Consider the following 10,451-nt stretch of genomic DNA (forward strand, 5'->3'; position numbering starts at 1 on the left):
TCTAAATAGCTATTTCACCTTTGGCAGATGAGTTTAATGAACGTTCCTAAATAGAGCAAGTGGTCCGGTTGCCTTAGAGATCTATTGACAACTCAAATGCGCAAGAATACTTAATTAGTAAAGAAAGTCGAAGAGTTTGTTGAGAAATTTACATGACCTGGGACCTAGTATACTACTTACGAATTACTAGCTTGTGATACTCTAAAAGCATGATGTGTAAATTTCTGACTTCTTTCTTTTGAATTTGAGGTGTAATGTTTTTACAGGGCGAAGTTCAACTTCAAAACAATGGAGACCGAACTGGAATGTTTGAAGTCTTTCAAATACGAGGTAAGCTTCGGCCTGAAATTGTTTTCGTTCCTTTTCCTACAAATACAACAAATTGCAACAATGTTGATGTAATTGATCTACTTTACCTTAGTTGTAACTATGGACAAAGTTTTACTGCATACGTCAACCATTAGGCAGGTATAAAGAGGCCAAGGAAATGATAATTAATTCCGAATAGATTCTTATATGTTGCCGTGCGTCAGTTCAGTAAAAGATCGCTGATGACGTCAAAACGTGGTAAGGACAGGAAAATGGCACACTAGCCGCAGGCAAATGGGTCAACGACTCATCACAACGCACATAATATTCACTTCATTGTATAATGGATTATGCTTTTCACATTTGTGTGTAGGAAAGGATCTTGAAGTCATCGCCCTTTATGATACTTTAAACGCAGACAATCTTACTTACTACGGTAACATGAAGTTCAAATGGAGAGGTAAATACCCAAAACAACGGAAAATTCGAAAGATCTTTCTCATATTTAAAACATGTTAAAACAATTTTTTTTTTCAGACAAAATCAATTCAGGTATCCACCATCCCTTCGTAAGGAGTAAGGGAAAAGGAGGGATTGTCTCAGCTGAATAGTACAATAGCCATGAAGTTTAATTTCTATACTTCTGTCTGTTTTGTCCTCATGACTGAGAAAGCCTTGTTCATTGAGATTACAAATTAACATAATAAAATGCAAAAAATCTAAAAAAACAACATCTTTTTATCAAATAAAAAAATAACAATAAACAAAGTGAAAACAAATTTTAATAGCATAAGAAAAAACCTTCTTTAAGAATTTCCCAATTGCTTTTCTGGGTGACGGGGGGAATTATTAGATATAGGTTTTTGAACTTTCGGCTTAAGTTTAATTCTTCTTACTTTTTTTTCTCCGCTTTACACAGATGGAAGGTCACCAAGGGATCATATCATATACAAGGCTAAATTAATCCAGCTGTCACGGCGAAATTTTATCGTGATATGCGTCTTAGCCAGCTTGGGAATTATCCTTTGTTTCGGGTTTTTACATTTTAATATTGTGAACAGAACAAAAAGGTGAGGCAACAAATGAAATAGCTAAAATTAACTACAAACATTTTATTTCAATTGCATGTGAAGCTTAAAATGCAGAAGATCTACTAACTGGTGACCAAGTAAGAAACTTCCATATTCGAGCCACGAGAAGTTTTAACAAGAACATGTAGGACAGTACCAACGGCATCCTAATTGCTTGCTGTTTTTTGTTTGTTTGTTTTCCTTTTTCTATGCTTGTGGTGAATTTCAGCTGATGGTCATCGACTTTTTAGATAGTGAAAATAGTATTTGCAGTCAATCTATAATTTTGAATTCCATGCTTTGGAATGTGGATTCCAGGTACTGCAAAAATAGCATTCTGATTTTGGGCGGGATTCCGAGTTCCTAAAGCTGAAGTCTGAATTCTAAAACCCGGTTTCCGGATTTCACACACACCTGTCCAAGACAGACTGATTCAATACCTCTCCTACAGGAGTCGGTCTTAGAAAGGAGTAGTAATCTGTATTTGATTTACTTGTTAGACATTACATCACCGAGTCTGCATACTATCACTCTAACGAAGCGAGAGCACATGATAGTTTCATACCAGCATCGTAATCTCATGCCTTCCTTTCTTCTCGTTCCCATTTTACTTTACACTTTTATTTCAGGTGCATTAAAATGTCAAGTCCTAACATCAATAACGCAATCATTGTGGGTTGTTTTCTGGCATATTGTTCGGCCATTCTCTTTGCTGTTGATGGCGACAAACTTACCAATCTCATTTGCAAGGTATCTTGCTAATGACTATAACTTACTATATCGATTAAACGATATACATTGCAACACAACTACGTCAACTAAACAATCAGTGAAATCAATGTTTTTTTTAGGGAATAAGCATGAATCGATGGATCTACGGTTTCTTCTTATTACGAGTAACAACACTAAGGGATAGAATAAGCCTCATCTGAAGTTAACCAAAAAGATATGAAAAAAACACAGGCTGAGGTCATATCATGGAACATCACCACTATAACAAGATTGTGTATCTTTCGCTCTTTGCTAAACGCTGGATATACCCTAAAGGTTGAAGTTTACAACATGAAATTTAAAATAAATGAAAATAAAAGTAAGCGGGCTAACGGACAAACAATCATCTGTTCATTAACATACTTCGTTTTCTCACCGGTGGTCTTCAGCGCTATGGAAATTTCTTGGAACAAAATAAAGTTCTTACAGAGAGGAGAGTTCAAACCCTACAGGATTTTCTGGATGCACCAACACGCACGCCATTTCATTGTCTGTTTCATGGCTGTCGTGACGTCATGCCGTAAAAGTAATAGAACATTTTGCACTCAATAGATCAGCAGCTAAGCAGATTTATTAACACAAAGTTTTCTTTTTACATAAGAGAAAGGACTGGTCTGGAACATCAACTTGGCGGGGTACTTATTTTCAGTTAACCTGCAAACTTTTGAAAAAAACAAAAAACAAGAACAAAAATTATCTTTACAGGCAAGAGTCATAACCTTGGATATAGGTTTTACAGTCGCATTTGGGTCGTTGTTCTCAAAGACATGGCGTATTCACAGAATTACAAGGAAAATCAAAGTTCGAAGACGGGTAAATATTTGCCCCTGTTCATTTTTTTTAGGACTGTTATTATAGGCACTTACTTTAGGAACTCCCATGTAAAAGTGACGGAGATGCTCTTCGTCTCGCTTTGGGGTGTAAATAGCAGATTTTGCTCTCACTTAGGGTGTTTGGGATGGGAAGTTACTATTTTTGCCCATTCAGGTATCGCATAGTACTGTGCATAAAGAAATTTACAAAAATGCCCAGACCACACAAAAATCTCACTTAGGGGTCAGTTTAAGCTTGAGCCACACCCACATTGGTCTCCCTTAGGGGTTAAATTTCAATTTTCCGACGAGCATCCCCCGCCTTCCCCTTCCCCTCCCCCTCCCAAGGTATTAATATTTTTGCGGGGCGGAGAATACAACCGCTGACACATATATAGTAGAAGGCTGAGTTTTTGATGCTGTCATTTCGCGTTACTTTGTCTGCTTTTTCTTCGTTGTTAATCTTCAATCCGTACCTTCTTAAACCTGCAAGGAGAACCAACGAGGTCTTTTGGTTAATTCAGATTAATTTCACCGCAATATATAATTTTTCATACAGGTGATAAAAGACATCCATTTGTTTGGTATGATCTTCGTCTTTCTGTTTGTTGATATCGTACTTATAAGCGTCTGGACAATAATGGATCCCTTACGGAAAGACGAGATGTTTCTTATAGACAAGGTACTTTTGTTTATATATGACAATGTTAATTTTTATCTGTATATAAAGTTGAACATAAATCGAACTGTGGAAGAATTGTGTTGCATATAATAAACTGGATGTCACTAAATTTTGGAAAAACAAACAAACAAGGCAACAGAGAAAAAATGCAAAGCCAAACAATGAAGTCACGCTGCACTGAGATCAAAACCTAGGTTAATGGTACATCTTGAAAAGCACGACTAGAGACCTCGCTTTGTTAGAAAACAGCGAACAATAACAATCAAATGACGTAGCTCTCCAAATAGGAGAGGCGCGTTGAAAAAAGAGATACAATGGAAAAAACAAACAGACAGTACATGATTTTATGTAATAGTTATAAAATTAAACTACGAAATCAAGGAATATGTTCCAGTTGACGTAAATGTCGGTTGCTGAAGCTCAGAAAGCTAATTTTCTACGTCGGGAATAAAGGGCGACATATAGAGCAAGACTTCTAATCAGACTTACTAACGACATAAATTTACTCTTTAAAAGCAATTCATTCACTTTGTAGGGAGAGGAACTCCGTGCGGATGTAATTTACAGACCTGTTGTTTCTCATTGCACGACAAACAAACCGTTCGTTTGGCTTTTGGTGGTGTATGGTTTTAAGGGCATTCTTCTCATATTTGGCCTATTTCTTGCTTGGGAAACTCGCAAAGTCAAAATAGTCACTCTCAATGATTCTCACTACATTGGCAAGTACAAGTTATAGTGATAGGTATTAATTCATGGGTACGCCGTGAGAAAAAGATTAAAAAAAAAGAAACCCATGCCAAAAATTAGGCTTTTAGTGGAAATTAGTGGGGAAATATAAGCAGCTTTTTGCTCTGATAACTCCATTCGAAACTTTAATAGACTCGGATCGAAACTTAAACAATCCAGGACCAATTATTTCACAAGGATTTGTATGGAGTCATTGAAGCATAACAATGCCTATATTTCCCTGCAAATTTCCACTAAAAGATTGATTTTTAGTGAGTAAACATTTTCCTTGTTCTTTCTGGATATGCCAGTCTATCCCCTTATTTCACAAATTTAGTTCTTGTGACGTCATTACTTCTCTCTATTATAGTTTGAATTCACAAAACTTAATTGTTAAAGGTATCCATCATGCGCATGTTACCTCGGCAATTCGTATGATAATCGACTACTTGAAGCCCACATTTGATTTCCACAGTGCTTAAAATACGTATTATTTTTTTAATAGGTATGGCTGTGTACAATGTCTTCATTGTCTGTGCGATAGGCGTTCCAGTTGCCCTATTTGGCCATAGAAGTCATCAGTATGAATTTTGCTTCTACGTCATAACCAGCTGCATTGTATTTTGCACAACTTTGACCTTGTGCCTTGTTTTCGTTCCAAAGGTGCGCTTTAAACTAGAGTGCCAGTTACATGTACTTGAGAGCCAGTTATTTGTACTCAAGAAAATGCAGCTAAAATTCATTTTTTTCAAAATTTCAAGCAAAGAAAACAAATACACAAGAAAATAAGTATAAGTTCAGTCTTACAGGAGTGCTATAAATGTTCATTTTGATGCCTTCCATGGATGCCTGTTAGTGATGCCCTTGTCATTCATGTAAAATTTTCTCAATAGCGTAAACATTGTGAATTAATATTAGAGGCTGTTAATCTTTTATCGTTTTATTTTATTTAAAATTCTGTTTTGTTTTTATTTTTTTCGCAGATGAGAACGTTGAAGAAAAGAAACAGCGAAGAAGTATGTGGCAGATTCCCAACCAATGACATGATACGCGGGAATGAGGAGCTTGGTGTCCACATAGAGGGCCTTCCTAACATTGAACTTCAAGAAGAGGTTAAACGGCTTAAAAGTCTGTTAGAAGAGGTAAAAACTGTGATTAGTTCGCCTATTGGCCAGAAAAGATGATTTAAATCAATTTAACCCACGGCGTACGCGCAAAGGCATACCCCCACCGTGGTACAAGGTGGGGAGAGAGGGGTTGATGGATCCCCCCTTGGGTTTTTGATAAGTTGCAATATTTCGAAACGATTTTGCCTTCAGTGGAAAGCCTTTGATCTTCTCTACAAGATGAGGTATATTGTATGGGGGTTGGCGCTGCTGGAGGTCTGTGACGTCACCAAACCTGGTCCCCATCTTGGCCGCCATCTTGGATTTTCTAAAGTATTTAAAAACAGGTAAAAACAGGGAGAATTAATAACTTTTTTGCGCTTAACATGTAAGATAGCACATAAATAATAATTATTTTGCATCATTTCATCCACAGGTTTTACTTTTATTGTTAAAAAAAGTTGAAGAAACGTGCATTTTCACTCAAAATTGCTTGACCACCTACTACCTATGACGTCGTATCTCGTAACCAGAGTAACTGACCATCACTAAACTTTTCTCAAAATGTGCGCGAAGGATTAGCATGTGAAAACAACTGTTTCTCCTCGCTCTTCACCGCTGGGGACGTTTCGCGCTAGGAACGTCCGCGACTCAGCGACAGAAATTCCATACTGATGCCGTAGAATCTGTCCGGAATCCGGTTAGCCTGCGTAGCAAGCGTTTCCTCGCGAGGTTCGTCTAGAAAGCTGGGACAAGAGCAAGAAAAGCTTCCGCTCTAACTTTCGCGCAATAACTCGATTGGAAACGCTTGCTACGCAGGCTAGAATCCGGTCAGAAGTGCTGAGTGGTCAATGGAGTAGTTACATTGTTTTAGTTATTATTTACGAATGTCAGACAAAACACAGAAGGCCGCAAAGGTCTAATGTAAACGCGAAGAATCTCTTACAAAATAGTCAATATTTGAGTCTTGCTTGAGCTCGTTGGCAGATGAACACAACACTTTACCAAAATCTACCAAAACACACGCAAAATTGAACAAATCTTATTTGGAACCCCATGACTACCGGATTTATTATGTAAACACTGACTTGCGTCAACTGTATGGAATTTCTGCCGCTGAGTCGCAGACGTTCCTCCGCGCGAAACGTCCCCAGCGGTGAAGAGCGAGGAGAAACAGTTGTTTTCACATGCTAATCCTTCGCGCACATTTTGAGAAAAGTTTAGTGACGGTCAGTTACTCTGGTTACGAGATACGACGGCATTTCGCAGGCTAGGGAAGATAAAAGAGCAGCTACAGAAAACTTCAGGTGCCAGTGTTTTATCGTCTAGGAAAAAAATTAGAAACACCTTAGAAGGGTTAAGGGTACGTCCGAGGGTTAATATATCATTTTCCTTACGCGAGTATTATTTTGTGGTTGGAAAATTAGCATCCTACCATACATGTAGGTAGCCCAAGCTCGAAATATAAGCATCGGCGAACATCGGGATTGTTGCGTAACATTCGAAATATAAGGATTTGTATGGGGAAAAAACCTATCGGTTCTGTAACCTACGAAAATGAAAGGATTTCAATAAAAAACAGCTTACCTTACTTAAAATGTGTGTTACGTCTCTCCTGTGTGGTCCACGTGCCGATTTATGGCCGTTTTATGGGTTTTTATGTAAACGGTTTTCTCTCTATATAAAGGTTTACCAAGGTTGGGTACTCCAGCGAAGCGGCCCGACTGATCCACCGAAGGAAAACGGTCGTAAATTCGCTCCAACTGTTCCAATCGCCTCCAAATTCCGCCTAGGTAACACACAATAGTTCTCCTTTCCATTCCTTATCTTGCTTCAAGACGCCTTTCCACCGAGAGCGAATCAAAGGTCGCAAATCTCTGCAACCTTTCCCGACTGAAGCCATCCACTGAACCTTGGCTTGAGTTCCGCGTTACCGTTGAAAGATAGCAACACGGCCTGAGACTCAAATTACTCACACTCGGGGTGGGAGACAGTCTCTTGCTCCCGTCGTTGTCTTTATTGGGTATTGATGTCAACGGGAGCAAGAGACTGTCTCCCACCCCGAGTGTGAGTAACTTGACCTGGCCCGTGGACCACACAGGAGAGATATAACACACATTTTCAGTACGGTAAGCTGTTTTTATTGAAATCCTTTCATTTTCGTAGGTTACGGAAACGATAGGTATTGTTCATATACAAATCCTTATATTTCGAATGTTACACAAAATTACCGATGTTCGCCGATGCTCATATTTCGAGCTTGGGCTACCTGTGATTCGATCTACCAGCTTGTGTTTAGCATGTGTTTGGGAAAAATGCCATTTTAATTTGGTCATTACTTTAAACCTGAACGTTTATTTATTTATTATTTTTTTCAGCTTCAAAAGGGAAATTACCAAGCATTTAAAAGTCACCAGTTAGATCAAAACCAAGCAGTATGACAGCTACGAAGAAGATACACTTACATATCATATAACAGAAGCAGTTAGGGCCAGTTATAGAAATTTAGAGCTAGACTGCAATTAACCCTGTTAAAACAGTTTTTTTTTGTTGCCTACGACCGCCCATGATACATCTACGTTGAGCAAAGTTACTTAGAATAGTGTATTCATCATTTGCAACATCTCGGCATTAACTTGATTGACAAAATAAGGTAATTTGACGTCATTATGTCGTCACTATTGTTTAATTTATTGGCAGAATACAAATTTGACTAAAATTCACCTCGAACGAAAAATTTATAGATAGTAAGGTGTCTGACAATATCAGAAAGTTTGCTAACACAATAGCTGTAATGCCTAAAATCATGTATTTAAGAAGGAAATGAAACCATTTTGCCATGCTGGATCCGCCATTTTGAACCAATTAAATGTATTCGTTTTATCTTAAGACCCATAGAAATCGAGGTACTTATCATAATAGAAGATTTGATCTAAGTATAAAAGGATATTGATGCTTAGGAAGCAAAAAATCTGCGTTTATGAAATTCTCAAGAAAATGAACTCAGCATGTGCCATTTCGTATTTTTAAATTCCCTTTTTTCTCATATTAGTCACCAAAAAGCCTCGGTTACATTAAAAGTTAAAATAAATTTAATAAACAGTGTTCACTTAAGTCAAACAAAATATAATAATAAAAATTAGAAATAAAACTATTTTAATAGAAAAATTAATTTGCAAAAAATATGGCTGTCAAAACTCAGCTGCTATGGTGACATCAATTTTTGAGACACACACACGTCACAGCGACTTTTAAAAGTTCGAAGATGAATTGTAGGAAAATTGGCAAAGTTTGGCAGTCATAGCTTGAACGGTTTTGAAGTTTTTTAGCTTGTTAGTGTGAAGGAGAAGTAGTAGGAGGAGTAAGGATTGGGGTTTAAAAGCCCTTACGGTCTGAATAGGGTTAAAAATAACAGCTCCGTGAAGAAGGGTAACCTGCCTCACAGCTCTGCATTTAAATTGAACTTTTGAATGAATCAATAGAAGAAAACAACGAAAAAGGAGATCATGTTTCTTCATTCCAAAAATATGAAAACACTAGGATGATTAGCGGTTAACTTAACTCTCGGACGTACAACAAGGCGGGGGGAGGGGGGGGGGTGGCTGTCCCCCTCCCCCGTAAGGTTTTTATGTTTTTTTTCTCCTACACGATAAAACATCAGCACATCGCGCACATTTTGAGACAAGTTTAGTGATGATCAGTTACTATGGTTACGAGATATGACGTCATAAGTAGCAGGTGGTCAGGCCACGTTTGAGTGAAAATGCATGTTTTTTCAACTTTTTTCACAATAAAAGTAAAACTTGTGGATAAAATGATGCAAAGTAATAATTTATATGGGTGTGTTATCTTACATGCTAAGCGCAAAAAATTATCAATTATCACTGTTTTTATCTGATTTCTAAAGATGGCGACCGTGTTTGGTGACGTCACAGCCTGTACCTACGGTTAAAACAAAACAATAAAATGCTGAGATTTGTCAGGTACCGTCTCAAAATAGAGAAGAAAAATCAACATTAGCAGTGAAACCTACTATTATAATTATAAAACTGTTCTAGTGAGGCTTTAAACTGCTGTTTAAAAAAGTAAAATCTAAAATCCAAGCTTTAACCGATCAACGGCATCATCATAATTATGCTGCTCAAGGACAACACGAACAGATTCCCTACTATTATACTGTCTGGAGTTTACAGTTCGAGTCTTATCATCATTTTAAAGCCTGTAAGAAAAACTGTGATAAGCGAGTGCAGTGAAGAAAAAAGGATTATGAATCTTTCATTTCCTTCCTAATGACTGAAACCATCCTTCATTTCATTAGTTGTAGATCGCGGCAAAACGTTAACGAACCGACGTAGCTTGCCGGATTATGCCCAGGTTACCTTTTTTCAATATTTTCTTGCATCTCCGCCGCCAGAAAACTATTAATAAAAGTTACTCATCCGTTTCGCCTGCTTATCCTGCCATCTGCGCCGGCTAGCTAACGACAAATAATGGGAAAATGCTTCACACTGAATAATTATTCGTGTAGATAGTTATATCATAATTAAAAGGGAGCCCAATTTACAAGTAGAAATTTAAAAAAAAGTAATATTACTAGATATGCTTTTTAAATAAACGCTTTTGAAACTTAAAAAGTAGTCGATGGCTGTATGGTCATAGATTTATCAGAGGTTACCAAAGCGAAGTCCTTTGCTGAGGTCTTTTTTCTTCGAAAAAATCAATAAAGTTAAAATATATTCGCTCTTTAATTCTGTAAAAAGAGTGTTGATTGCGTTATTCAAAAAAGTCCATTACCTTAAGTCACATGCACAAGAGTAATTAACTAGTCATCGGCTGTTTGCTGAATATCTCCAGGAGATAGGATTCTGTAAGTGCCTTTTCGAACTTCAGAGTTTGAAACAACTGCTCTGTAAGGGTTGAGGGAGAGGTTGGAAATGTAGAATAAACTTCACTCAAAAAAGACTAATATGAAATG

At 37.4% G+C, this 10,451-nt stretch overlaps 1 protein-coding gene across 1 annotated transcript in view; it reads left to right on the forward strand.

The window, feature by feature from the left end:
• LOC140929609 (gamma-aminobutyric acid type B receptor subunit 2-like) overlaps nt 1-5,554 on the forward strand; it is a 14,201-nt gene extending 8,647 nt beyond the window's left edge. The window contains exons 8-16 of the mRNA XM_073379364.1: nt 267-330; nt 683-769; nt 1,229-1,379; nt 2,009-2,129; nt 2,856-2,963; nt 3,522-3,644; nt 4,180-4,363; nt 4,876-5,033; nt 5,354-5,554. Of these exons, the coding sequence (XP_073235465.1) occupies nt 267-330; nt 683-769; nt 1,229-1,379; nt 2,009-2,129; nt 2,856-2,963; nt 3,522-3,644; nt 4,180-4,363; nt 4,876-5,033; nt 5,354-5,554 (1,197 nt within the window). The remainder of the gene's footprint in view (nt 1-266; nt 331-682; nt 770-1,228; nt 1,380-2,008; nt 2,130-2,855; nt 2,964-3,521; nt 3,645-4,179; nt 4,364-4,875; nt 5,034-5,353) is intronic.
• The last annotated feature ends 4,897 nt before the right edge of the window (nt 5,555-10,451 follow it).

Source organism: Porites lutea, chromosome 1, assembly GCF_958299795.1.
Source record: "Porites lutea chromosome 1, jaPorLute2.1, whole genome shotgun sequence".
In the NCBI taxonomy this organism is placed as follows: Eukaryota; Metazoa; Cnidaria; class Anthozoa; order Scleractinia; family Poritidae; genus Porites; species Porites lutea.